The sequence below is a fragment of the Panicum virgatum genome, chromosome 7N, assembly GCF_016808335.1.
Source record: "Panicum virgatum strain AP13 chromosome 7N, P.virgatum_v5, whole genome shotgun sequence".
Lineage (NCBI taxonomy): Eukaryota > Viridiplantae > Streptophyta > Magnoliopsida > Poales > Poaceae > Panicum > Panicum virgatum.
This window is the reverse complement of record NC_053151.1, coordinates 36,088,854-36,115,820: the sequence shown is the minus strand read 5'-3', so window position 1 is coordinate 36,115,820 and position 26,967 is coordinate 36,088,854. Positions and strand designations below refer to the sequence as shown.

The 26,967-nt window shown below is 47.8% G+C and overlaps 3 protein-coding genes across 5 annotated transcripts; 2 read left to right on the top strand and 1 right to left on the bottom strand.

The window, feature by feature from the left end:
* The first annotated feature begins 715 nt into the window (after positions 1 to 715).
* Positions 716 to 3,776, top strand: LOC120683493 (UDP-rhamnose/UDP-galactose transporter 5-like). 3 transcript variants are annotated; one of them, XR_005678810.1, is made up of 6 exons: positions 716 to 846; positions 1,254 to 1,437; positions 1,610 to 1,794; positions 1,879 to 2,079; positions 2,280 to 2,664; positions 2,863 to 3,000. XR_005678810.1 is itself a non-coding variant. In XM_039965569.1 (6 exons), the coding sequence occupies exons 2-6, from the start codon at positions 1,302 to 1,304 to the stop codon at positions 3,199 to 3,201; spliced, it is 1,023 nt and encodes a 340-aa protein (XP_039821503.1). In that variant the 5' UTR covers positions 716 to 846; positions 1,254 to 1,301; the 3' UTR covers positions 3,202 to 3,776. The 3 variants fall into 3 exon arrangements, 2 of the variants coding, with proteins under 2 accessions (XP_039821503.1, XP_039821504.1); XM_039965569.1 differs by having other exon boundaries at positions 2,280 to 2,441; positions 2,863 to 3,776; XM_039965570.1 differs by lacking the exon at positions 2,863 to 3,000 and having other exon boundaries at positions 2,280 to 2,441; positions 2,534 to 2,762.
* Positions 3,777 to 13,983: 10,207 nt separating this feature from the next.
* On the top strand, positions 13,984 to 19,334 carry LOC120682619 (polyadenylate-binding protein 2-like). The gene is made up of 9 exons (XM_039964591.1): positions 13,984 to 14,473; positions 15,453 to 15,571; positions 15,652 to 16,308; positions 16,398 to 16,475; positions 16,582 to 16,671; positions 17,418 to 17,549; positions 17,917 to 18,087; positions 18,343 to 18,546; positions 18,800 to 19,334. Exons 1-9 carry the CDS (start codon positions 14,197 to 14,199, stop codon positions 19,043 to 19,045), a joined length of 1,974 nt encoding a protein of 657 aa, XP_039820525.1. The 5' UTR covers positions 13,984 to 14,196; the 3' UTR covers positions 19,046 to 19,334.
* Positions 19,335 to 20,365: 1,031 nt separating this feature from the next.
* LOC120682618 (2,3-dimethylmalate lyase-like) lies at positions 20,366 to 23,824 on the bottom strand. Its single transcript, XM_039964589.1, has 8 exons — positions 23,449 to 23,824; positions 22,996 to 23,207; positions 21,997 to 22,278; positions 21,791 to 21,913; positions 21,440 to 21,590; positions 21,156 to 21,367; positions 20,981 to 21,017; positions 20,366 to 20,856 (listed from the first exon to the last, which is right to left on the bottom strand). Exons 1-8 carry the CDS (start codon positions 23,771 to 23,773, stop codon positions 20,726 to 20,728), a joined length of 1,473 nt encoding a protein of 490 aa, XP_039820523.1. The 5' UTR covers positions 23,774 to 23,824; the 3' UTR covers positions 20,366 to 20,725.
* Positions 23,825 to 26,967: the final 3,143 nt, after the last annotated feature.

Here is a 26,967-nt window from a genome sequence, read left to right as displayed (position 1 = left end):
CGGGCGTAATCCGGCCGGCCGCGCCGCGGGTTCTATATATCTTCCGGAAGATTTTTCTTCCACATCTTCCAGTGTTTGAGATTCGTACAACAAATCATATCCATTGAATCCTCATCACTCCCTCCCTCAACCCTAACACTGTTTACCCTCCGCCTCCTTCCTACCCGCGTGTGCCGCCGCCGCCGTCCCCGAGCAACCAGCCGCCGCACCGCCTCTGCGCCTCCGCTCGTAGCTTGCCGCGTGCGCCGCTGCCCCACCGCCTCCGTCCCCAGCTTCTCGCCGCCGCGCTCCACCCCTGCTCGCCGCCGCGCTCCAGTCGCGGCGGCCCTCCGCACCCGCTCCCGCCGCCGCGCGCCTCCGCGGCCGGCTCCCGGCGCGGCGGCCCTCCGCGCGCCGCTCCCGCCGCCGCGGCTGCACCGGTCCCCCGCACGCCGCCGCGCGGAGGCTTCGCCACGCGCCACCGCTGCCACGGCTACCGTCGACGAAGAAGACAAGTTGAGGAAAAATGTTGATCTGGATTTGAGAAATGTTGAATCTGTTCTCTCCAAATGTTGAAATAGATTTGTAAAAATGTTGAATATACTATTTTGAAATGTTGATTTTTTTTTAAAAATATTGAATCTAATTTGGACCTAATGAACATTATAAATGCATAGCTTATGTATCTTGTGCAAGTTATATAGGAGCCCCGGCGCACACACCACGTTTCCCTCGCCATCCCTCCTCGGCGTCGTCGCTCGCTGGACGCAGGGCACCTGCTGCTTTTTCGTCTGCTCCCAGACCTCCCGTCCGTCTCGCATGCTGCCTCCGACGGCGTCGACGACGGCTTCCTCCATCGCGCCGCCGGTAAAACCACCGGTGATCACGGATCACCTCCCAGCTCCGCCCCCTTTCTCTCTGCTTCATTTTCGCTCGGACGGGTATGGATTGCTTTCTCCACCCATCCCCGATACACAGTTGTTGCCTTGTTGGGGGCTTCGTCAGTTTTCTCCTGCTCCGCGCGGCGTTTTACCCACGTTACACTCCAGGATGAGCCCTTGCTCAACCACTACTTTCTTCAGCCTTAGTAGCGTGATGTTCGAATTCCTCGTCCCCTTTGATCAATCGCGTCTCCGGAATTCGCGAGCGGCGGTAGCGCAGACTGACTAGATTCGGGGGCCTGACAAAAATGCTGGGGTTTCTGTCTTCTGTTGTTGGTGCCACTGCCATACCCTGATGGACTCCCTCGCTGGTGATGGTGATTCCGTGCTTAGGTGCTCTGAAACCTGTATCGGTGAAGGCTCCCGCGTGGAAATAGGAGCATGGGTGCGGCGCCAAGAGGCAAGCCGGGGAACAAGGTTGTGCCAGATGCTGCGGCGTGGGTGTTCAACATCGTCACCTCCGTCGGTATCATCATGGTTAACAAGGCCCTGATGGGTACTCACGGGTTTGCCTTTGGTATGACAAGTCTCAACCTTCACCGTACCTTTAAATCTAAATACAAATAAACTAAGCTATGCTTATGTCATAGCACAATGCTAATCTTTTGGGCGACATCTTTTTCAACATGGATGTTGTCATGGAAAGTGACATGCTATTGTTAGCACTGAACAGTCATCCCCATCTGCAGTTACGACATTGCCTGGGATTCACTTTGCAACTACAGCTTTGGTGGCATTAGTACTGAAATCGTTGGGATATCTTGAGCCATCGTATTTACCTCTTCCAGAGCTTATGAAGTATGTCATTTTTGCAAATATATCAGTTGTTGGCATGAATGCTAGCTTGATGTGGAACTCTGTTGGATTCTATCAGGTGAATAAATTATTGTTTTCTTTGATGCATTTAGAGTGGTTTATGTGTACATATGCTAAATTTTGGCATCACCCTTTTCTCCAGATATCCAAGTTGTCCATGGTTCCAGTTTTATGCATGCTGGAAGTCCTATTTGTCAATATCCGTTACTCAAGGGACACAAAGCTTAGCATTATAGTTGTCCTACTAGGAGTTGCAATATGTACTGTCACTGATGTTAGTCTAAATACCAAAGGGTTGATAGCTGCTGCAGTAGCGGTTTGCAGTACTGCATTTCAGCAACATGTAAGTATTGACAAAACTAGAATTTTTACATTCATTTTGTGGGTACTTGTACTGCTACAATAGCACTAGAAGCCTGGGCAGATTTCATGTTAGACGAAACCATATCTTTATCATGCATTATTTACTTTGCCAGCATTGATATGTTTTCATTCCTTTGTCCTATCTTTCTAATTTTAGTACTTTGGCCTTCTTTTTGGCAGTACATCCATCACCTTCAGAACAAGTATTCCCTAAGCGCATTCAACCTCTTGGGTCATACTGCTCCAGCCCAAGCAGCATCATTGTTACTACTTGGGCCTTTTGTGGACCTTTGGCTAACCAATAATAGATTTGATACTTACCGTTATAACAACGTGGTGACGGTAAGTGCTGTTCTGTACTTCAGCCTGGCTAACAACTTGCCTTAATTTCTCTTGCACTCCAATTGGAATTATAGCATATCTACTCCACGTAGGGATGACTTACATTTCAGGATGGAGGGAGTATCATGTGAAGCTATAAATACAGCAAAGCATTTTTTTGGGAATAAAATCTGTGGATGGAAGGATGGCCGTGTAAACGCAAAAATATAAACATTGTGTTACGGTAGGCCAGTGCCATTTCAATATATCCCAACCATGAAAAAACACAGGGATATGAACACACAGAACAAGTTTACATTACATAATTTTGCCTATGAATCATATCACCATCTATTAGCAACTTAGGACCAGTATATTACTGTTTTACAATAGGTGGGTGAACTGATGGCTGATATTTCCTTCTCATCCACACCCCTTCCAGTTCTTCATAGCACTGTCGTGCGTAATTGCAATTGGAACCAACCTGAGCCAGTTCATATGCATTGGGAGGTTCACAGCCGTCTCATTTCAAGTTCTGGGCCACATGAAGACGATCCTTGTGCTCACCCTGGGGTTCATCTTCTTCGGAAGAGAAGGCCTGAACGTTCATGTCGCATTTGGTATGATCCTGGCCATTGTGGGTATGATTTGGTACAATCATGCGTCCTCGAGGCCTGGAGGCAAAGAATGCCAAGATTACAGGGAGCAGGTGCCGGTCCACCAGGTAGACATCGAACTGGTCGATCAACCACCACTGGTGAAACCTGACGGGAAAAATTGAGACGAAAGCCTTAGAGATTCCATACTCGACATCCATTTGCCCCTTCCGCCTTCCGGGTGTAGCCGCTTACTTGGTAGTTGGTAGAGATGCCGGGAGTACTGTACATTTCTCCCAGTTTCTTTGATGAGCAAGCGACGGTGATGCAACGGCACCTCGCGGCAGGAAGATCACTGAGATACGCCTGGAGGCAGATCCCCGTGATGTGATGCCCAACAAACATGATCTGCAAAATTCTGTGGTGGTGTATACTGGTACTATACTAATAGCCAGTAGGAAGGTAGGGGTAGGAGAAAACGTGCCAAAAAGAGACTGGATCGCTCATCCACAACTACCAGAAATGAGAGAACAAATCGAGTTCTGGAATCAACTGGTTTGGAGCCTGCTGGTGTGAATTTTTCACCTTTTTTTTCTTTTCTGTGATTTAGGCTTTGTTTGTTTCCCATTCTATTCCATTCTACAAAATAATCTCGCATGTATGGTGTACTAAATGAAGTCTATTTGCAAAATCTTTTTAGGAGTGGGTGTAACTTTTCGCGGCGAATCTAATGATGGTAATTAATCAATGATTTGCTACAGTGACTACCCTCTAATCGCGCGATCAAAGATCTCATTAGATTTTTCAGGGTCACTAGCGTGGGGTTCTGAAGTTGGTTTTGTAATCTGTGTTTGTTTGATATCGTAATTAGCGGTCAAAATATTACTATTTACTAGCACAGCATAAACCAAACATGACCTTAATTTGCGATTTTGTTCCTGCAAGATTTCAGTAATTTTTATATGCAACCGCACAATCTCGTAGCGCAGAGGACGGAGCGATGTGCGGTGTATCAGTAATTGTTTGCGGCTTGCCCGTATCAGTATGGCAGTCGTGGCCCAGCAAGCATGGCGGTCTCCCCGGAAAAAGCAAAGCAGACAGTGAGACAGAGGAGGAGGTGAGCGACGTACACAGCGGTGATGGCCCGTGGGGGAGCTTGGGCTGGAATCAACATTTTTTTGACTGTTTCCCTTTCTGATGCGACAAACAGAAAGTTTGAATGAAACTTTCCTCATCAATTTTAATGGAAAAATCAACGGATAAAGGTGCATCGGATCTTCTTAGCTTCTAGATCCTATTTAGATCCATACAGCTAATCTATAATCTCCAGTCGGGACATGGTCCTCAGAGGTTTTGCTGAATCTTGAACAGTGAGGAACGAGAGTACTCTATCCTACCTGTGATGAGTGAATTGTCAACCATGCGGTATGATCGTGCGCTTGGTCTTTGGATTGCAGGTACACGGGCGTCGAGTGTCGACGGGGAGCTGCCGTGGAGGTGCTGTGGCCGATGGACCGTGCGGTGGACGGCAGTGAAGGGCAGCCGGGACCGGAGCTCGGACCGGGCGGCAGCTGTGGCGTCCACTCCTGGATCGAGGGCGCAAGCGGCGACGGAAGGCGGGTTTCTTGATTTGCGCCACAAAACCAAGGAGGCGGACGGCGGTTGAAGACGCCAAGTCGTGGAGGTGACGGGCGTCGGTCTCGGGACTGACGGAGGCGACGGGCGTCGGGCGGCGTCTAGGGATGTCAGAAGGCCGAGGCGGGAACGGCGTTTAGAGCCACGGCGTGGAGGCGGGAATCTTCCCGCGCGTGAGCTTTTGGTGGTTTTCTCAAAACCGGCCACCTACCCGGGTTTCGCGGACCCTCCAAAACCGCGGACCGGATCTTCGTCGACGTGGCGGCATCGCAGCAAAGACTTCGAGTCGAAGAAAAAAGCTCCGCCGTCGATCGAGACTGTACAGCAGGGTGCTGCTGACCCGACCGGTCTGACCGGTCTGGCCGCAGCAGCCGGGTATAAATACCCCCACCAGCCCGTGGCTGGTTGAGTCTCTTGAGTCTTTTGTTTTCTCTGGGTTTTTCCTTCTTCTTGCCCCTGTTCTAGGTTAGGGCCAAGGACTCTAACGCAAAGAGAGTTTAGATTATAGCTATTCTCTTCAATTTAGTGGTGGATGATGGGCGGATGGCTCTAGCTGTTGTATAGGTGAATTCCTCTGAGAATTAATGGATAAAATTTATTTGTGATTCACTTGTGTGTGCTGAGCATCTCGTCCTCCCCTTCTCTCTTGCGTTTTGGGTTCAATTCTCCTCTTTTGGTGTGTTTCTTGTTTGGAGGAGACCAACCCTTGAATTCGTGGTTTGATGGACTCTTTGTGACGATTCTAATCCTTCTAGCCAAGTGATAAACTACTGGAATCGAGAGTTCTCACGAATTGGCGATTTTGTGTTCTTGAGAAAACCCCAATCCTCTTTGATCTTTCCTCGATTTCTCTTGATCCGTGAATCTTTTGGGTGAGATCTTTTGGGGTATGTTCATGGAGTAGTAACGAAGCTTTCCACCAAGTTTGGTTGGATTTGGATTTTGTTTGCTCGATATTCGTGGTTTGAAGGTTTGTTTGTGGGTTTTCTGGACGAGACCGGTCAGACCGGTGGGAGAGACCGGTCAGTCTGAATTTGAACTGCACGACAGGTCAGACCGGTCCAGTACACCGGTCAGACCGGTCTGTGTGTGCTGTGCTGCATTTTATGAAGTTTCTCTCGCTTTTGCTTCCGCGCTGCGACCTAGGTCTTTTGCTTCGAGATAGCTTGTTTATAGCTATTCTCGCTTACCTAGATTCGATGCCTTGCGGTGATTTTGGGACATAGGCCGACGTTACAGATTTCGGAAGAAATTTTAATCGGCTCCCATTCACCCCCCCTCTGGTCGCCAGTTTCGGTCCCTCAATTGGTATCAGAGCTTGGTTGAGGTTTTCAATACCTTAACCGGTTCGAAAACCACTTGTCGACCATGGCGAGTCTTGGTAAGATCCCGGTGTTTTCCAGCGAGGACTATGCCTACTGGAAGGTTCGCATGAGAGCCTTCTTGCAGAGCATGGGAGCCGAGGTCTGGGAAATTACCACGAACCAGCTTTACGAGGTGCTGGCTGTTCGGACCACGCCTCTCCAGGTGACCCAGTACGAGGCTAACGCCAAGGCCGTCAATGCCTTGTTCGCTGGCGTTTCTCATGCGGAGTTCTCACGCGTCCAGGGTTTTCAGGAAGCCCACAAGATTTGGACGTGCCTTGAGAACTACCACGAGGGTACACCTCAAGTGAAGGCCAGACTGTTCGAGACTCACCGGCGTGAGTACGAGAACTTCACACAGGAGCCGGCTGAGAGCATTGACCTGATGTTCAGTTGTTTTCAGTCGATTGTGAACAAGGTCAATGCGAACAGATCTGCTGGTGCCCTTGAGTACACAGAGCACGAGAAGGCTCTCAAGTTGCTCTACACACTTGACCGCTCTGTGTGGGATCTCAAGGTGAATACGATCATTGAGTCTGCAGGCTATGAGACTCTGACCGTGAACGAGCTTTTCAGCAAGCTCAAGGCCACGGAGTTGGATAACCAGACACGAGCCAAGCTCAATGGTGCCCCTCCTTCCAAGAGCGTCGCTCTTGTGACTGGCCTAGGTGGATCGAGCTCTAACGCTAACTCTGCTCTTGGCTTTTCTCTTGCCTCTTTGCCTTCTGTTTCAGATGAGAAGCTGGAGACGCTGGGCGACGACGACTTGTGCCTCCTCATCAGCAAGTTCCAGCGCGTCTACCACAACAGGCAGAGGAAGAAGAACCCCGGTTGCTACAAATGTGGCGATCTGAACCACTTCATCGCCGATTGCCCCAACAAGTCCGGCGGTGGCCAGAACAACTCCTTCGACTACTACCGCCACCGCGACCGCGACGAGGGAGGCTCCAACAAGGAGCATCGGCGCCACAAGCACCGTAGTCGTGACCGGGGAGGACGCTTCGACAAGGAGTCGCTCAAGAAGCGCTTCTAGTACAAGACCAAGAAGCGGGAGAAGGCCTTCCTGGCGCAGCTCAGCGACCTCGACAAGAGCTCCGACACTGACCGCTCTTCTTCACCGACCTCCGACGACGACGACAAGAAGAAGAAGCGGGACAAGGAAGCCACCGGCTTCATCGGCCTTTGCTTGGCGGCCGGTCGGCGCAAGAGCTTCTACACCATGGCGGGCGAAGCTGATGGTGCTCGTGCGTCTTCGGGTGGACATGCTACACCGACGCACTCCGGCTCTTCTCCTGGATCCGAGAGTGATTCAGAGGTAAACTCCACGATCGACCTGCTTGATACAGATGTTAGGGAGTTATACGACGCTCTCGACAATTAGAAGAGGCTGCTTAAGGAAGCAGCTAGAGAACGTAGAAAGCTTAGGGCTGAGCTGGCTTGTGCTAGGGTGAAATCTAGTGAGGAAGAGTGCGCTGGCTGCATATCTCACATGAATGATCTTATTGCTCTCCGTGCCAAGCATGATGAGAACGTCGCGAACTTAGATGTTGCTAAGACTTCGCTTTCTGACGTGTCTCACGAGCTAGCCAAGGCCAAGCATGAGCTTGAACTTGTCAAGGACGCTCCCATTGTTAGTGATGTGCTTGAATGCGATGAGTGTCTTATCTTCAAGTCTGATCTAGCTTCTTTGCAGTCCAAGTTTGCTACTATTGTTTGTGAACTAGAGGAGCTTAGATCTAGACCTGCTTTGCTTGGCGCTTGTAAGCTTTGTCCCACGCTTAGGTTGGAGCTAGAGGAGAAGAATGCTTTGATCAAGTCTTTTGGAAAGACTAAGGTTGTAGAGTCTAGCCCACTTATTGACTGCTCTGTTTGCCCTGGTTTGATTGTTGATTTAGATAGTATTGCGGTAGAAAAAGCCAACTTAGAAAATGAGAATACCTATCTTAGGGCGATTCTGAGTTGGGTTTCTAGCAGTGAGCCGCAGTTGGGCATGATGATTAAGCAGTTCAAGCGTGGTGATGGGTTTGGAGTCGGTTACACATACACGAAGTTAGACTTTGACAGGTTGTATGGTAAGATTAGCAAGACTGCTGGAAACACTGCTAGCACTAGCACGCAGCCTTCGCTTGTTGACCCCGCGGATGGTGTGCTTAAAGAACCACCGAAAGCACCTCCGCAGAAGCAGGTTTGGGTTCCAAAGCCCAATGCGCTGAGGAACCCCCTCGACACGCTCCCTGCTGCCACAGCCCAGGTTGCCCAGAAGAAGAGGGCTGCTTCTCCCCGTCCGCAGGCTAGGCCTCCACCTCCCAAGCGTGAGGTGAGGTACCACTGCGAGTTCTGTGACAGGGAAGGTCACCTAGAGGAGTTTTGCTTCAGGAGGAAGCAGGCTGTGAGGAGAGAGCAGGAGAGACGGAATGCGGACATGTACTCTGCTCAGGTGCATGGTCCTTCTCGGCGTGGTGGTAGGCAAGATGCTAGGGCGCGCCGTGTAGGTGGAGGTCAGGGAGACGGTGGTGGTTACCGTGCTCCAGCGGGTGGTCGCTTTGCCGGCCGTGCTCCTGGTCATTTTCAGTACGGCTATGGACCACGGGACCGAGGCTTTGGAGGAGGTTTTGAGGCTCCACGCCTTCCTCGCGGTGGTGTTCGTCAGCCTCGCGGTAGACGGGACAGGGGATACGCTTTGCCTGACTTTGGTTACCCTTCCGTAGAGCAAATGGCTCGTCACTGGTTTGCTTCTCACTTTGCTAACCCCAGTGTCGGGACGTTTGTTCCCCCTATGTCTCGTTGGTGATGCAGGTTGGAGGCCTGGAGAACAAGTGCTCCATGGATCTTGGTCTTATGCAGGTTTGATCAAGACTTGATGGTTCTCCAAGGCTAATGGATATCCTGTGGTGGTTTGTGTATTATATGTACATTTGAGTTTGCCCCTTGAGTTCTTTGTACACTTTCTGTTTGTGACTTGTTGTAGATTCTTTTTCTCATACTTGCTTTGCTTGCTAGGTCTGTACTTGTGCTATGGTGGACTAGCCACTCTGTATGCTAGTTTTGTGGTTTTCATATTGTCATGACTCTTGCTAGCTCAGGGTGTGTGATTTGTTCAGTTTCCTTCTACTTATGTAGCTTTTGCTTCTTAGTTCTAGTTGCTAGCTCAAGTATCTCTTTCATATCGTCTAGCTACATTGGTTCATGCTATTGAGTGCCTTTAGACTTTTCTAGGAATATCTTCTGTCTTGATATGTTCTAGAGTGTCTTTTGGTATACTTTTGCATGTAGCTTGACTAACACCTAACCATTTGCTTGAGTTTTGCTCTGGATCTTTGGTGTTTGCTTTTTTCTTGTGTCCTAGCTTCTCTTGTGCTAGGTATCACTTGTTGAGGAGGAGCTCTACCTCAGGTGCCGATGATGATCCGGAGTTACTGCGCCGGCTGCAGGCTCCGGCCTCTTCTGCTTCGACTACCTCAGCTCAGGAGGACGATCCAGTACCACTACTTCCACTTCGATCGTTCACCTCTACAAGAACCTGTTCGAGCAGAAGATGGATCCGCTGAGGACGCAGGGGAGGTGACCTCGAGCTTGCTATGCTCTAGGTCCAGCGGGATCTTCATCGAGGTATGTGAGCGTTCGGCTTGTACGTTTTCCTCTCAGGATGGACTTGTGGTTTTCTGATTGTTTCCTTTTCCATGGTACTCAGTTGGATCCATTTGGTCTAGTCCTGTGTGTCTTTGAGCCGTTGTATTTGCTGAATTCTTCAGTTGCTTAGCTTTTGGCTTTTCTTTGTCTTTCTCTTAAGTTTTAGCTTGGTTAGTTACATTGTGCATATGCATTGTACATGTTTGCATTTTGCATTGTCTCACTTGCACTAGCATTCTTGTATACATTGCTATGATCTTCTAGTGCCTGCTAGTGTGAGTTGATAAACTTGATCATGTATAGCTTGCTCCATTGTGTATATGATATCATCTGAGTTAAGCTATTTTGTTTTAAAAATCTGAAAACATGATCACCCTGTTTTGGCTACTAGTTTGTTAGGGTGTGTTGATGTGCTTTGCTATCTTATTCACGCTAGTGTAGCCTTTCGTTCAGCAATTCATATTTGAAATGATCTAAATCTGATAAAATTGCTTGAACTATTCTGGAAATGGATTAAAAAGACCTAGGTGGGATTGCTTGTCGCATTGATCGAGCTTTCGGGACGGCTCACTTTGCACTTGTGAGAACCCGGGCAAGGCTGTGCATGACTGAAACGAGTGCCTTAAGCTTCTGATTGTCTTTGGCATATGCTTGGCCTCGTTGCTAAGTAAAGCATGACAAGTTTTCAACCCCTGGCATTAAGAATTGCTTGCTATAAATTTGATTGAAAAATGAATGTTGGCAACTTGTTTTGGCTGGTTTGGCTCACCTGTATGAGTTTGAGTAGCACTGCTTTCCATTCCCTATTTGTTAGTGCTAGATCATGGGTGATGCTTTTACTTCTCCTAAACTGAACTTGCCTAGCTCTAGATTGATTTGATATACCCTGTTGAGCTAGATGCAAGTCTTGTTTATGGATGCACACGTGCTTGTGACTAGATGTCGCTCATATCATTGTATCCCTGAATGCTTTCACTTACACCTCCTGCATCGCATTCATTGCATAACATCTGTTCAGGGGGAGTCTCAGCTTTAGGGGGAGCTTTAGGTCTTTTTAGGCTTGATGTGTGCATGTGCCAACAAGGGGGAGAATTTTGAGAGAAGTGATCGAACAAGGGGGAGACTTGTTTGATTTTTGAATTGTTGTGCACAGGGCTTTGAGAGTGCATCATTTTGGGAGAGTTGCACTTGTGAGAGGGAAAAGCTTTGCTTGGGGAGTTTCTGCTTTGTTCTTGGCTCCTGGTTTTCCTCGTTTTCCCTCTGCTCCTTGCATGACTGCATCGAGCGTTACCTCTGTCTTTGAGGAGTCATGTTTTTGGCTTTTGATCGATTGCGTCGAGCCCTTGCCCTTGCCTTAGGGGATCGATCTCTGCTTGAGTAAGTGATTGTTCTTGTCTTTCTAAGCTTTGTGTCACTTGCTTGAGTTCTTCACTTTCTTGCTTCTCTTTTTTATCACTTCTCTGCTTTCAGGTGGTGTGTTGACAATGCACTCATCAAGGGGGAGATTGAGGAACGAGAGTACTCTATCCTGCCTGTGATGAGTGAATTGTCAACCGTGCGCTTGGTCTTTAGATTGCAGGTACACGGGCGTCGAGTGTCGACGGGGAGCTGCCGTGGAGGTGCTGTGGCCGATGGACCGTGCGGTGGACGGCGGTGAAGGGCAGCCGGGACCGGAGCTCGGACCAGGCGGCAGCTGTGGCGTCCACTCCTGGATCGAGGGCGCAAGCGGCGACGGAAGGCGGGTTTTTTGGTTTGCGCCACAAAACCAAGGAGGCGGACGGCGGTTGAAGACGCCAAGTCGTGGAGGTGACGGGCGTTGATCTCGGGACTCACGGAGGCGACGGACGTCGACGGCGTCTAGGGCCTCACTGCGGGCGAGGAGGTGACGGGCATCGGGCGGCGTCTAGGGCCGTCAGAAGGCCGAGGCGGGAACGGCGTCTAGGGCCACGGCGTGGAGGCGGGAATCTTCCCGCGCGTGAGGTTTTGGCGGTTTTCTCAAAACCGGCCACCTACCCGGGTTTCGCGGACCCTCCAAAACCGCGGACCGGATCTTCGTCGACGTGGCGGCATCGTAGTAAAGACTTCGAGTCGAAGAAAGAAGCTCCGCCGTCGATCGGGGCTGTACAACAGGGTGCTGCTGACCCGACCGGTCTGACCGGTCCCCTGGACCAGTCTGACCGGTCTGGCCGCAGCAGCTGGGTATAAATACCCCCACCAGCCCGTGGTTGGTTGAGTCTCTTGAGTCTTTTGTTTTCTCTGGGTTTTTCCTTCTTCCTGCCCCTGTTCTAGGTTAGGGCCAAGGACTCCAACGCAAAGAGAGTTTAGATTATAGCTATTCTCTTCAATCTAGTGGGTGGATGATGGGCGGATGGCTCTAGCTGTTGTATAGGTGAATTCCTCTGAGAATTAATGGATAAAATTTGTTTGAGATTCACTTGTGTGTGCTGAGCATCTCGTCCTCCCCTTCTCTTTTGCGTTTTGGGTTCAATTCTCCTCTTTTGGTGTGTTTCTTGTTTGGAGGAGACCAACCCTTGAATTCGTGGTTTGATGGACTCTTTGTGACGATTCTAATCCTTCTAGCCAAGTGATAAACCTACTGGAATCGAGAGTTCTCACGAATTGGCGATTTTGTGTTCTTGAGAAAACCCCAATCCTCTTTGACCTTTCCTCGATTTCTCTTGATCCGTGAACCTTTTGGGTGAGATCTTTTGGGGTATGTTCACGGAGTAGTAACGAAACTTTCCACCAAGTTTGGTTGGATTTGGACTTTGTTTGCTTGATATTCGTGGTTTGAAGGTTTGTTTGTGGGTTTTCTGGACGAGACCGGTCAGACCGGTGGGAGAGACCGGTCAGTCTGAATTTGAACTGCCCGACCGGTCAGACTGGTCCAGTATACCGGTCAGACCGGTCTGTGTGTGCTGTGCTGCGTTTTGTGAAGTTTCTCTCGCTTTTGCTTCCGCGCTGCGACCTAGGTCTTTTGCTTCGAGATAGCTTGTCTATAGCTATTCTCGCTGACCTAGATTCGATGGCTTGCGGTGATTTTGGGACATAGGCCGACGTTACAGATTTCGGAAGAAATTTTGATCGGCTCCCATTCACCCCCCTCTGGTCGCCAGTTTCGGTCCCTCAAACAGACTCTATTTTGAAAAAGAATCTTGAACAGACATGAGCGCATTTTATGCTACATTGTCAGTTTGCTTCAATGCGGAGGTGGAGGGCCGAGCCCGCCGCGTCGAACTCCACTTGCGAAGGAGGAGGGCTGCGGTGGCAGCGTCGAGCTCCGCCATGGTGGACTTGAGCGCGTGAGTCGGCGGAGGAGGAGCTCGTTGGCGGTGGTGATGCGATGCACAGGGAGTCCGGGGTTGCGAGCGGAGGCAGGCACGGAGTGTGGGGTGGCCGCGGAGGCCGGTGGGCAGAGGTGGGAACGAAGAAGATAAGCGTGACACTGATATATGAAGCCGAGCGGTGCAGTAATATGTGAAGAATTTAATTTAAAGAGTCTATTAATTTAGCCCTCAATTTAGAAACTTTATATATTTTACCTAACTTCCCACACTCTATTGTTAGCTAGCACTCCCTCCGTTTCTAATTATATGTCGTTTGACTTTTTTTACTTCAAATTTGACTATTCGTTTTACTCAAAAATTTGTGCAAAATATCAATACTTTTGTTGTGACTTACTTCATCAATATAAATTCCTCAATAATGAGTTAAATTTGATTATGTTTTCATAATTTTTTTGAATAAAACGAGTGGTCAAATTTAATGTAAAAAATCAAACGACTTATAATTTAGAATGAAAGAGTACTCCGTACTATGCTCTTGTTCGTACAGGTGGTCCGGTGCTCCGGGGGTACTCCGGTCATCCCAGTGCCCCGTCCCAAATCGAATCGGTCAAGGCTCGATTCAACACGACGCGAGACCAGCGAAGCCCGGCTCGTCCCCCGAAGCAAATCCGGTTCCGTGCCAAGTGCCAACTCGAATCCAACCAACCGCCCCGAATGCGAAAAGGCCAAGCAAGCAACGCAAGCCAGCCAAGCGATACTCCCCCACCCCCACCCCCACCCCCACCCCCACCCCCACGCCACTACGCCACACACGCTCTCTGCTGCGCGCGCAGACACACCGGCACAGCGGAGCCCAGCCGTGCACCGGGCGGACCCAGTCCTGGAGCACCAGGCCACCAGCTGACCAACCAGCCCAGCTGCCCAGGCGCCACGCCACTGCTGGCGCCAGCTGGTGCACGAGCACCGAGCCCACCGTGGCGCGCGCGCGAGCAAACCCTAGGCGCGGGCGCGCGGCCCCTCTCCCTCCTATAACCATCTGCCCGCCCCCGTCGCCTCGCCCTCCTCGTTGAGAGAGTCGTCCCCCCCGCGAGCTCTCCGCCTGCGGCCTCTGTATCCCGCAACCAAAAACTACAAAAAAAAATAGAAATCCCCAAATCCGCGAGATCTATCAGTATCGAGCGAGTTACCAATCCGATTGCTAGGGTTTAGATCCGATTTTTTTCGAAAAAACTGAAAAAAATTTGGTCGAGGGGAGGAGGAGGCGATGGCGGCGCAAGTGGCGGCGGCGGTGGCGAACGGGAGCGCGGGCGCTGTCCCAGCGGTGGTGTCGCCGGGAGCGGTCGGCGTCGGGGTCGGCGTGGCGCAGCCGCTCCCGACCACGTCGCTCTACGTCGGCGACCTGGAGGGGTCCGTCTCGGATTCGCAGCTGTACGAGCTCTTCAGCCAGGCGGGGCAGGTGGTGTCGGTGCGCGTCTGCAGGGACGTCACCTCGCGCCGCTCGCTCGGATACGCCTACGTCAACTTCAGCAATCCCCTGGATGGTATTGTTGCGATCTCCTCCTTGCGCCGCTCTCGTTCTATCTGTTTCATTCGGGATAGGAGGATTGTTTTAGGTTTGGGCGTATTTGAATTGCGGTCTGATCAGATTGGGCTACGATTCGATTTTGCATGATTCGATGATTCCGATGGCATCTGTAAATTGCATATCAACAGCGATTTCCCTGCTGGTAGGTGGTGGATTGATTGCGTTTGACAATTTTGGTAGATGTTGAATGTTTCATTTCTAGCAGAAGTCAATGCCTTTGTTAAGTGGATGTGTTGCTTGGTGCAATGCCACTGGCATAATTATGTTTGGGTATCGGGAAGGTTGATTTGGATACTTTTGTTTTCAGCAAGGGGGAGGATGATGGTGGGCAATTTAATTTTTTAATCCTAGAGCCTCGTTGAGGGTGTAGTCTATAAGACTACGGGGCTTAAGATGCTTACAGTTTAACCCCAGTTTTACTTGCTATGTTTTTAAGGTATACATATGGACATGAGTTTGCTGTATGCTACAAAATTGCTGGATTGCTGATTTGATGTAATGTAGTGTTCTATGCGGCTGGCCTTCATGTGTTTCTTAACTGTTTTGTTAGATTACATAGACATAATAGGAATGCAACGCCTCAATTAAATCATAAAGTTATCTGGACACAGTTGAAATATCCATTTAAGAAGTGTCATGGTAAAACAAGGATGCTCTTCAAATTTTAGGATTTAGTTGAAATTTGACAATGCTAAAAGGTTTTGGATTCCAAACCTCTATTCAAAGCCCTTAGAGGAGATATAAGTTGCAACATAGTGAAAAGTTGCGTGCAAACTGTGGCATAACGAAGACAATGTGTAAATTTACTGGACATGATCCAGTGGATTTCGTGTTTTGTTGTGGTGTCTGACCTCACAGTATCATGCGCATGTAGTTTGTTCATTAGTGCCAAGGTAAAGGACTTGCGATGGCTAATTCACTATTCCATTTTACAGCTGCAAGAGCACTGGAATTGTTGAACTTTGCTCTGCTTAACAACAAGCCTATCCGTGTGATGTATTCAAACCGTGACCCAAGCAGCCGCAGGAGCGGATCTGCAAACATTTTCATCAAGGTACTTGATCATCTGGCGGTTTCTTTAGTTTTTCATTGTCATCCTAGCTTGGTTTCTAACATACCTCATCTTTTCTCCAGAATCTTGACAAGGCAATAGACAATAAAACTCTTCACGAGACCTTTTCCACATTTGGTACCATTCTCTCATGTAAAGTAGCCATGGATGAAGTGGGCCAATCCAAAGGCTTTGGTTTTGTTCAGTATGAAAAAGAAGAGGAAGCTCAGGCTGCTATAAAAAGTCTTAATGGGATGCTTATCAATGACAAGCCTGTTTATGTTGGACCTTTTCTTCGCAAGCAAGAGAGAGATCATTCGTTTGACAAGACAAAATTTAACAATGTCTTTGTGAAAAATTTGTCTGAGTCTACCACAAAGGAGGATCTAGTCAAAATTTTTGGTGAATATGGGAATATTACCAGTGCTGTTGTGATGATTGGTATGGATGGCAAATCAAGGTGCTTTGGTTTCATCAATTTTGAGAATCCAGATGCAGCTGCCCGTGCTGTTCAGGAACTTAATGGAAAGAAGATAAATGACAAAGAGTGGTATGTTGGAAGAGCTCAGAAGAAGTCAGAAAGAGAGATGGAACTGAAAAGGAGATTTGAGCAAAGCTTGAAAGATGCTGCTGACAAATATCAAGGACTGAACTTGTACCTCAAGAACTTGGATGATAGCATTGGAGATGATCAACTTCGTGAATTGTTCTCTAACTTTGGCAAAATTACCTCGTACAAGGTGCTTTAATGTTTTCCAATCTATTTTTTCCTTTTATTATACATCTATCTCTTGATGGTCTATTATAGCTGACTGAATTTGTTAAATAGGTGATGCGTGATCAAAATGGTCTTAGCAAAGGCTCTGGTTTTGTTGCGTTCTCAACTCATGAGGAAGCATCTCAGGCTGTAAGTTCACTTCCAGGATATTGAATTAACCGCCAGCTAGGCCCCTTAGAGAAAAGTTTGAACAATTTGCTGTCACATGTCATTAACAAGTTTTCTTTCTATACAGTTGACTGAAATGAATGGCAAAATGATATCTGGAAAGCCACTGTATGTTGCATTTGCACAGCGCAAAGAAGATAGAAAAGCAATGTTACAGGTATATTCCTCAAACCAGCCGAGTCTCCATTATGCTAATATTAAATGTGAAATTAGGGTACCAGTGTTTACTATAGATTGGTACAAACTATAGATTAGCACATAGCAGCATTTTTATTTAAAGCTTCATGTAAAAGAAGAGCTTGGCGAGTGATTGGCTGTTTGCCATCTAGAACAATGTTGAAGCAACAAAGAAATATTGACCATGTAGGGAATTGCCACCTCTATTTCATGATGTAAGGTGCCCTTCTACTGCCTTTTTTACTTTTAAAATGTCTTCTGAAAACTTTAGAATTAGAGTTCAGAACCTGAACATTTTGTTTGGTCTGAAGAGGCATACTGCTTTTTATTGCTTCCTATTGTGATACTGATGTCTTATTTTGCACTAAACTCAATTGATAACAGTACCCATTCTTGACAATTTGTTTATTTCGTAAATATTTTTGAATTTGTACAGATTTGGTTTAGTTTCTTCCCCTTTTTTGTAAGGCATGCATGCAACCCAAGATTCAAACTTCTTAATCTTTGACCAACTCTTAGTGTTGGAATTTGTAGATTATACTATACAAATGTGGTACTATTGGATTCATACTTGTAAATGCTTTCGTATGATGTCAATTTTATGGTCATAAAAATTATAATATATAAGATATTCAGTCAAGGTGTGACCATCTAGGCTTTACAAAAAGAAAAGGAGTACTATATAGCATATTGAATTGCTGACAATGCGCATTCTATATGATCCAGGCACAGTTTTCTCAGATGCGCCCTCCTGTACCAATGACACCCACTATGGCTCCACGCCTTCCAATGTACCCTCCTATGGCTCCTCAGCAACTCTTCTATGGACAAGCTCCGCCAGCTATGATACCCCCTCAGGTACCATGGAAACTCTATTTTTTTTCATTTGAACATTACCCACAGGTTAAATCCCTTGTCTACAATTTCGATATGAGAATTAGCATGTTCCCATATTTTCTCAAGATTGTCAAGCACTGGTCTCTGCAGTCGTGGTTATGAAAATTTTATAATGTACCATATTCTTAACCTGGCATAGAAAGTGAGGCATAGTTTATTATTCTATTGCACTTATCACTTTCAGTTGGTTAGCAACACCTGTCCTGTGTTCAATCACTTCCTGATCATTATGTTATGTACTCATTCTTTGCATGAAGCATTTCATTTACAGTAGCTAATGTGCTGAACTAAATGGATAAATATTGATGGTATATTCACTTTCTTCCAGCCGGGATTTGGTTTCCAGCAGCAGCTTGTTCCAGGGATGAGACCTGGGGGTCCCCATATGCCAAATTACTTTGTTCCGGTTGTCCAGCAGGGCCAACAGGGTCCGCGCCCAGGTATTAGGCGTGGAGCTGGGGCCCAGGGCCAGCAACCTGTGCAGTCATTTCAGCAACAGGTATTTTTTCATCAAATATTCCACCATTATGCTGTTTTTTTGTGTGGTTAGGATGCTACTTTGTTGGTGGAAAATGGTTCACTTAGATTGTCAGCTATTATGGTTCAGTCCGTTGTTGTGCTCATTTCCACAATGCTTATTATCCCAACTCCTTGAGGCTCGGGAAAAGAATCGGTAGTTTTGGCATTTGTTCTATGGCCTATGGGGAACTTGTGAAAGTGCATGTAAAGTGATGTATCTTGTCATGTTTCTCAGATGCTTCCTCGGGGACGGATGTACCGCTACCCAACCGGCCGCAACATGCCTGAAGCTCCAGCGATTCCAGGAGTTGCTGGTGGTATGATTCAGCCATATGATATGGGAGGCTTCCCTGTGAGAGATGCAGCCTTATCACCTGCTGCCCAAATTGGGACTCTGACTTCTGCCCTCGCAAATGCTACTCCTGAGCAGCAAAGAACGGTATGTCCCTAGTTGGTGTTCAAGTAATCTCTGTGCAGGCCATCGTGTCTCTATCTCCTACATTGTGTTCAGTTGATAGGTTCATTATCCATTTTGACCTTTTGCAACAAGTATAAGTTCACTTGGATATGAACAATGGTATCTGCTTCTGCTAATAGTTTTGTGGGTTTAAGGCGTTTACAGCCACTTCATTGTTGCTTTTGTTCTACAGCAATCTTCTTTTTTTCTTATCTACAACCTTTTTTCCATGTAGATACTTGGTGAAAACCTATACCCACTGGTTGAGCAACTGGAACCAAACCAAGCGGCCAAGGTCACCGGAATGCTTTTGGAGATGGATCAGACTGAGGTTCTCCACCTGCTCGAGTCCCCTGAGGCTCTCAAGTCCAAGGTTGCTGAGGCAATGGACGTTCTCCGCAACGTAGCCCATCAGCAGAATCCAAACACCCCAACCAGTCAGCTTGCTGCGTTATCACTGACCGAAGGCATTATCTCCTAACTTGAAAGTCATAACAAACTATCTTCAGTTTGCAATTGCGTGTGGTGTTTCCAGAGGTTATCCAGTAGATGACAGTATTGCTCCTTTTTTTTCTTCCAATGGTTGGATTTGTGTGAGTCTTTTCCATACTGGATGCTAGGTATTATTTTGTGCTGTTTGGTGTCTGACCGTCAGGCAAAGTGTTTCCAAGTTTGAGTACTATTGGGGGCCGTGGTTACTTTACCTGTCTTTTGCACAAGTGTTGCTACTCCAATGATTGAGTGAGAAGAACCTTGGGATTTTAGTAACTTTTGCGGAATATCTTGTGATGTGATGTCATGATTCATGTTAGGGGCCCATGTAATTTAGCAACACTTCGGGATTTTGTCTCTGGTGGTTTGTTGCTTGACATTGTTGCCAGCCGAGGACGGAGGAGATGATAGCAGGGGTTGCTTCTGCTCTGGGGCCGATGGGTGTTCTAGTTGCATTGCACCAATCCCCTTGTGATGTCTTGGAAAATGCTCTGGGGCCGGTGGGTGTTCCAGATTGGGGAGTTTTCAACTTGGCGCCTTGGCGGGCATAGCTCGGGATGTGTTCGCACTTTGGCTCCGACAGGTCATGCACGGCGACGATGGCGCCGTAGCGCTCTTCGTGCAGCGGTAGATGACGAAGCATCCAGAACCAGAAGTGGGGATCCTCCACCTTCAGCGCCCTGTGCACCAGGCAAATTCGAGGCGAACTGTTGAATCTGTTTGAATAAGCATGGCAGCTCGAGCTAGCAAAGCTAGCGTAGAGAGTGAGGGTATCAGGGTCGGCAGTCAGTGCATGTGATTGGTGAATAAGCAGTTACTCCCTTTGTCCCAAAATATTTACACTTTTAGGATTGTGTACGGTAACCAAAGTAGACGAGAAATTACTAAAAATACCCCTACTAATGTCAGCTGGTTGCACACACGTTGATAACAGAAAAGAGGGTCTAGCTAGAAGTCTTCAGAGTCACTCGTTTTTGGAGCCTGGGCCAAATAGTACCATCGTTGCACTCGTCTCCACGGAAAGAGCTAATAAAATATACTCACTGTCCCTGATCTGGTTCGTGCTGCATGCGTCCCGGTCCGGTAGGTTAGCTGTGCAGGTCTATGCGATCGTTTAATTCAGGACAAAATTTGAACTCTAAACGTGCAATAAAACTGGGACGGAGGGAGTACGCAGTTGTGCGTGTGCTGTGCGCAACTGAACGATGGATATCGTGTAACAAAAAGATGTAGGGTGCACAATGATGGGACCCTGCAAGATTCAAATATAGGTCGATGACAGTCACTGCTTTTGCTACAAGAAAAATTGTGCAAATAGAAGCACATGCTAATCCATAACTCATCAAGAGTTACTCATTTATTCGGAATCAACTTAAGGGTTTCTATCACAGAAACAAGGATGCAGAGAAACTCATCCTGGAGTACGCAGCTAGGCTAACATCTTTGCCTGACCAATTGGATGTAGGCAGGAAAGGCCTAGACTTCTAGTCATGTAATAATAGTTCATGGCAACATAACCAATGTCTAAATCATCTTCTTAAACTCCTAGTTGGATTGCTCTAGCTCACTGTCTAAAACAATGAACAACATGCCAGGACCACCATATGCTACTTGAAACGTCCATACTTTGAGAGTCAGACAGTGTGCCAGCATAGAAGCATACGCACGTTCAAGCAATGAAAACCTGGATCCTATCTCCCATGGCATCCTCAAAATCAAGCAGTATCTGACCATTCTGGGGATTGTCTGCATCAATAGGCGCATTCCGAAGCCTTTCCATTATATTAGCTCCAGCCAAGCCTGCAAAGAGGGGAAATGAAATCACATGAAACATAGATACACGCATACAAGGATTTCCTTTTATTTCTTCTGAAAATGCTAGCACTTTTACACAATCATGCTTCCCTTATTAATAAGTACAAACCTGGAATAATTCTTGTCATCCCTTCTAAGAAACCAGCCTGTAGTAGAAAAGGGGAATTAAAGGGATTAGCCATTTAATTAGTGCTGAAACAAGTAGATTGCAGGACATTTGCAGAAAATAGGAGCAAGAAACTAATATAGCAACTGAGCCCATATATAAATCAAGGATTACTTACAGGTATCCTGGCATCAATTTTCTGGATTCCATCTCTTCCTGTAATCTTTAGTCGAAGAGTACGAGACCACATTCCAGTTGAAGGTCCTCTGCCGCCACTGGAACCAATATCGTAGAGCTGAGGCAATATGTCAATAACAGGTTCTTGTGTTTTTCCAGTCGTGGAACTGGAATATCCTGGACTGCTTGGTTCACTTGTATAATCACCATAGCCTGTAATTGAGGAACTGCCGGTAAAAAAAGATTCATTCATAATCAATGTAGAACAAGTCTTAAGGTCCATACCAGTCCTGTATGATGATTGGGCTGGTGTCACAACATATTGTTTTTCTTCTTCATAATAGTGATTAAACCCAAGAGTATCCTTGATCTCCTCAAATGATGGCAAGCTGCTTGGGGGAGGTATGCGACCACCCTTTATAGCAATAAGAGCATCCTGCAGACCATGCATCTTATACAGTCCGGTTCATTGTGGAAATTTAGCATATAGCTGCAAATCCTACTTATATGCCACAGGATCATATGACAATCAATGTGCAGAACTGCACTAGGATGTCCTTAGTTGTGTAATGAAATAATGATATACACAAATGAGAGTCAGTAACATGCAATAATATAGATAAATAAACAACAAACCTCCATTGCACGCATCGATACCCCAATTAGAGATAATGGATAGGCAATGATTTTATATCCTATCTCTTCAAGTTCGACAGGGCTCAGTATAGGAGTTTTACCACCGCCTTCTAACATGTTGGCCTGCAGTTGGATTACATAGTATGATAGAGCATTGCAAGTATACGGAAAACCTGAAAAGAACTGGTGCATAGAGCATATCTAACCATTTTTGGAACTCCAGGTGCAATAGCGCAAAACGCTTTCATCTCTTCTCTTGAGGCAAGGGCATCAATGAATAGAACATCCGCTCCAGCATCAGCGAAGGCTCGTACTCTCCATAATGCTTCATCAAGAGACAAAGCTTGCCGAGAATCTGTCCTTGCCACAATAACAATATCAGAGCCACTCTCATTCCTTGCATCTACAGCAGCTTTTATGTGCATAATTGCTTCCTCCCTTGAGACAACCTTCCTTCCTTGTGTATGGCCACATGCTTTTGGCGACACCTTCAGAAAACTATATATCATATCACTATAAGAGAAACTTCAAAGAAATGTCTATCACAATTTCATGGATAATCAGTATATGTTACATCGCTTGGGAGCACAATTTGATAATATATATAAAACATATATTGGTTCTGTAAGATACAGAATTCCTGGAATGAGAGAATGTGAGATCAGAACCCTGCTCCAGATTCAAAACTATGACAATTGCAACAACTACGACTGTTTCACAATGCATGATCCAATTTAACTTCAACATATAGAGCACATAGGCAAAAACAGTGTACAATCCAACTAGCACAATATTCAGATCAATGCTAGATTTCAACACTCAACAGATAAAAAACTTGTACAAGACTAGCAAGAGGAATGCCACCTTTTCTGTTCATGTTTTTAGAAGCGGAACCTTGATTTCCTTGGAAATACTATTTTGACAAGAGAAAACAAAAATATGTCCTAATTGCCACAGCAGATGTTCCTAGTGGCAGCCTTGTAGATGAGCATAATTATTGTCCTCAAGAGATTAGTTTACCAAGCAATCACTGATAGGCTTTAACAGCTTCTTTCAGTCAGGGCCGTGATGAACAATCAACAAGAAAACTCATGGTAACCGTACACATGATCCAATGACTAAGTGAACATAAATGAAACCTAGACGAGCAGAACAAGCACAATCTATGGGGAGAAATCTGCAGCTGTTATCACTTGAAAGCATACCTGATCTTCAAGAATCATTCCAGCAAAACCAGCATTAATAAACCCTTTTACTGTTCTCTTGACATTCATAGAGTTTCCGTAGCCATTATCAGCATCACCAATCACAGGGATTGATACGGCTTCAGTGATAAGACGTCCTTGATCAATCATTTCCCCATAGGAGATAAGACCAACATCTGGCAATCCAAGCCGTGCAGCGGATATTGAGAAACCTGCAGTGGAGAACGTGGATCAATGAGTGGGATCACTAGCACCACCCTTATACAGCCGCTTGCAGGCTAGCACTAGCAACAGATCACAAGCAACATGAGCGCAGCTAGAGTCTTAGTGAAATGCTCGTCAGTCGTTCCCCAACTGGAGATGTCAAGCGTGAGAGATAAGCTGTTTTTCGCGGGCTGCAGAACCGGGAAGTAGTCCTCCTGCTGCCGCAGAGGCGAAACAGCGAGCACGTACCGCTCGTGAAGCAGGCCCTGAACCCGGCGCGCTCGACGAGGCGTGCGCTCAGCGCGTCGTAGCAGGCAGGCGCCTGGTGCGCGCCCGGCGTCTCCAGCACCCGCCGGAGCGCTGCCGCGGGCGTCTCTCCTGGGGCGCCGGCGGAGGCGGCGCAGCGGGGGGAGATCCTGACGCGGGCGAGAGCTCGGGCGGAGGCCAGCGACGAGGGGGCTGCTACGCGCTGGAGGCTCGGCGGGGCTCGCGTGGCCCCGGCGCGCCGGGAGGAGGAGCACGGGGATAACGAGGAAGCGAGCGGCGGGTGAAGGAGCGCGGTGTAGCACGCCATAGCCGTCTCCCCGCTAGGTGCCGGTGGTAGTCGGGTCCGTTGGTTTTTGCCGTCTCGGTGTCCACTGTCGAGTGTCACGTGACTCGCGAGGCAGCGAGTGGGCGAGGGCGAGCGGTTTTTTTATTTTTTTTTCGTTTTTTACAGAAATATATTTTCGTTTTCGAAATTTACAGGAATATACCCCGGCCGCCCCGCTGCCGGGCGGCCGGGACCTGGCCGCCCCGCTGCGGGGCGGCAGGGGCTTTTGTGCAAAATTTTTTACGAAAATATTTGCGCGCAGGTCCCTAGGGGCCGGTCGCCCGGCAGCGGGGCGGCCGGCCCTGGCCGCCCGGCTGCAGGCCGACCGGCTCTCCCACCCTTATATAAGGGTTGGCTGGTCCCCCACTCCTCATTTGCATCACTAAAATTTCAGAAACCAAGAAAAAAGAGGGAGGGGGAGAGAGGCGAAGCCGTGCCGGATTTTCAAGGGTTGGTTGGTTCAATTAGATTGCTCACTGAATGTAGTGTACTGAAAATAGAAGGGTAGTTACGAAACATAAATTTTCGGTTTGCAATACAGTTTTGTAAACAATGCTACGATTACAAAGCAGAGGCCTAAGGCGTTCGTACTACTATGTACTTGAACAATGAAAAGCATGGCATGTGCAACACGATAACCTCGTGTTGAGAGTAAACCTAACATGCCTTAGGAAATGTAAAATGCCGGGATTACATGGTGGTGTTTTACTGAGTGCACCGGGGATATTTTCCCTTCCTAATAGCTTCAGACCCTGCTTCCTTAGCACGGCGGGCCCTCTCTCAGTTCCTCTCCCTATCAGCTTCACGTTCCTCTGCCTTCTGACGTTCCACTTCTGCAATCCTCTTCTGAATCTCTTCCTGGTTTTTCTTGCGCTTCTCCTCCATCTGTTCTTCATGCAGCATTCGTTGCCACCTTTGTGCAGCCCACCTTGCTTGACGCTCCACGTGGTCCTTATCCTGCTGAGATTGTTCGGTGTCTAACCACTGCACGAAATCACATAGAGGCGGTGGAGTCCTTCCCCAAATCATGTTAGAGGTCATTACTAGATCTGAAAGTGACAAACTCTGATAGTGTTTTGTAGTACCTTTGCTCGGTCCTTGCCGTAATGCTTGAGCGGGTCGTACTCGTAATTCTCGCACATGAAGAACCTCTTGCCAAAGTCGTCCCCCAAAACCCTTGATTTCATTAGTTTGCACAAGGATCCGCAAAAACACATAGGCACCTGGACTCCTTGGGAGACTGTTTCTGTCACCTTACTCCATGGAATGTAGGTGGATCCTGAGGATGCCACGGTGTTGAGCCCTGGAAATCACAAGTGAGCAATCAGATTGCTAATATACTATATCAACGCTAATCATTATCAATAACTACACCTAAATGTACCACTAATCACTTCTAATAATAATTAAACTGATTGCTAAACTACTGTTTCAACAAAATACTTTCTACAATTTTCTAACATTTTCTAATTTTTTTAATATTATCTTTCAATTTTTAAGACTTTCTAATACTTCTCTAACAATTTTCTAGTACTTTCTAATACTTAATCTAACACTAAATGTACTGTATCAACACTAATCATTACAATAATTAAATTGATTGTTAATCTACTGTTTCAACAAAATTAATTACAACATAATCTATTTGTAAAGCGTAGAAGAATTTTGGTTACCTGCAGTCGCCGGCTCGAAAATCTGGCAGGGCTTTGCCTCTCTCCCTCCCTCCCTCTTTTTTCTTGGTTTCTGGAATTTTAGTGATGCAAATGAGGGGTGGGGGACCAGCCAACCCTTATGTAAGGGTGGGAGAGCCGGTCGCCCTGCAGCCGGGCGGCCAGGGCCGGCCGCCCACCGGGAGACCGGCCCCTAGGGACCTGCGCGCAAATATTTTCGCAAAAGTTTTCGCACAAAAGCCCCTGCCGCCCCGCAACGGGGCGACCAGGTCCCGGCCGCCCGACAGCGGGGCGGCCGGGGTATATTCCTGTAAATTTCGAAAACGAAAATATATTTTTGTAAAAAACAAAAATATAAAAATAAAAAAATAAAAAAACCGCCGAGGGCGATGCGAGGATGGGTCAGGTCCGAATCGGCCCATCCTCTGGGCGTGGCAGTTGCGGCCCATGGGCTAAACGTCCAGTGTCCCAACACAGGTTTGTCACGGACAAGAGTACGGGATGGAATCGACCTTTTTGAACATTTGGGATGGACCTTTATATCCGCGCCGCGCCACCCGGGCCTCTCTGCTCCCAACCCCAGCACCAGCAATCATCGGGGTCTTCTGATCTCTTCGACCGGCCGTCGCATCATCAGCATCCCTTTGTGAGATTTTCAACGGCGGTCAGCGTTGATCACCAGGATTAGCTCGCCCTGTCGCCTGTCATGGCGGCGTTGCTCAAGCCCAGCGCCAACGCCTTCGCGCTCCTGGAGAGCAACGACCCCGGCGACACGCGCCTGGCCGACCTCGGCGACCCCGCCAAGGTCAACGCCGCCGTGAGCCTCCCCGTGAACATTAACAGGAAGCAGCAGCCGCAGCAGATGTCCGTGTGGAAGGCAAACAAGGTCAAGGCCGAGGCGAACGGCGCAGGCAAAAACAAGCAGCCGCAGCCGGCCGCACCCAAGACCAACAAGACCAAGACCAAGACCGGAGCGGACGCCGGCAGAAACAGGACGCGGCAGCAGCCCGCGGCATGCAGGACCTAGGTCAGCGGCGCCACCGCGAACGCCGGCAAGAGCATCAAGAGGACGCAACAGCCCGCCAGAGCCAAGGCGCAGGTTAACGCCGCAGCGAGCGCCGCCATTGCCAAGCTGTTTTAGTTTTAGCAGCAGCCCCCCGCGCCTGCCAACCTCACCCAGATCCTCTTTGGCGATGCCTACCCTTCTGCCCGTGCGTTCATATACAAAAATCGGAAGCCGAATGTGAGAACCGCCCAATTTAATACTATTTTAAACGAACCGCCGGTCATTATCATCCAAATGAGAGTTAATACGTGATTGCCGGAGAGCGTGCCACGTGTTATCTCACATCTAGAGACACGAATAACCGACACGTCATTCATCCAAAATAATATCAAATCCGGTAGTCCCGGTATGTGCTCCAACATACGCCCAGAATCAGCATATATGCATACCGTTTACAATCGAATACATCACCAAAGAACCACAAAGAGCAGTTTTTACAT

What these genes read in the sequence shown, in the direction of transcription:
- LOC120682618 (XM_039964589.1), bottom strand. Translation starts at nt 23,773, where the DNA reads ATGGCGTGCTACACCGCGCTCCTTCACCCGCCGCTCGCTTCCTCGTTA. An exon ending in CACCTGGAGTTCCAAAAATG is followed by an intron (nt 21,914 to 21,996) that starts GTTAGATATGCT and finishes ATCCAACTGCAG; the next exon opens with GCCAACATGTTAGAAGGCGG. An exon ending in AAATTGATGCCAGGATACCT is followed by an intron (nt 21,018 to 21,155) that starts GTAAGTAATCCT and finishes TTTCTACTACAG; the next exon opens with GCTGGTTTCTTAGAAGGGAT.
- LOC120683493 (XM_039965569.1), top strand. Translation starts at nt 1,302, where the DNA reads ATGGGTGCGGCGCCAAGAGGCAAGCCGGGGAACAAGGTTGTGCCAGAT. An exon ending in ACTCTGTTGGATTCTATCAG is followed by an intron (nt 1,795 to 1,878) that starts GTGAATAAATTA and finishes CCTTTTCTCCAG; the next exon opens with ATATCCAAGTTGTCCATGGT. An exon ending in GTTATAACAACGTGGTGACG is followed by an intron (nt 2,442 to 2,862) that starts GTAAGTGCTGTT and finishes CACCCCTTCCAG; the next exon opens with TTCTTCATAGCACTGTCGTG.
- LOC120682619 (XM_039964591.1), top strand. Translation starts at nt 14,197, where the DNA reads ATGGCGGCGCAAGTGGCGGCGGCGGTGGCGAACGGGAGCGCGGGCGCT. An exon ending in CTTCAGCAATCCCCTGGATG is followed by an intron (nt 14,474 to 15,452) that starts GTATTGTTGCGA and finishes TCCATTTTACAG; the next exon opens with CTGCAAGAGCACTGGAATTG. An exon ending in CAGCTATGATACCCCCTCAG is followed by an intron (nt 17,550 to 17,916) that starts GTACCATGGAAA and finishes ACTTTCTTCCAG; the next exon opens with CCGGGATTTGGTTTCCAGCA.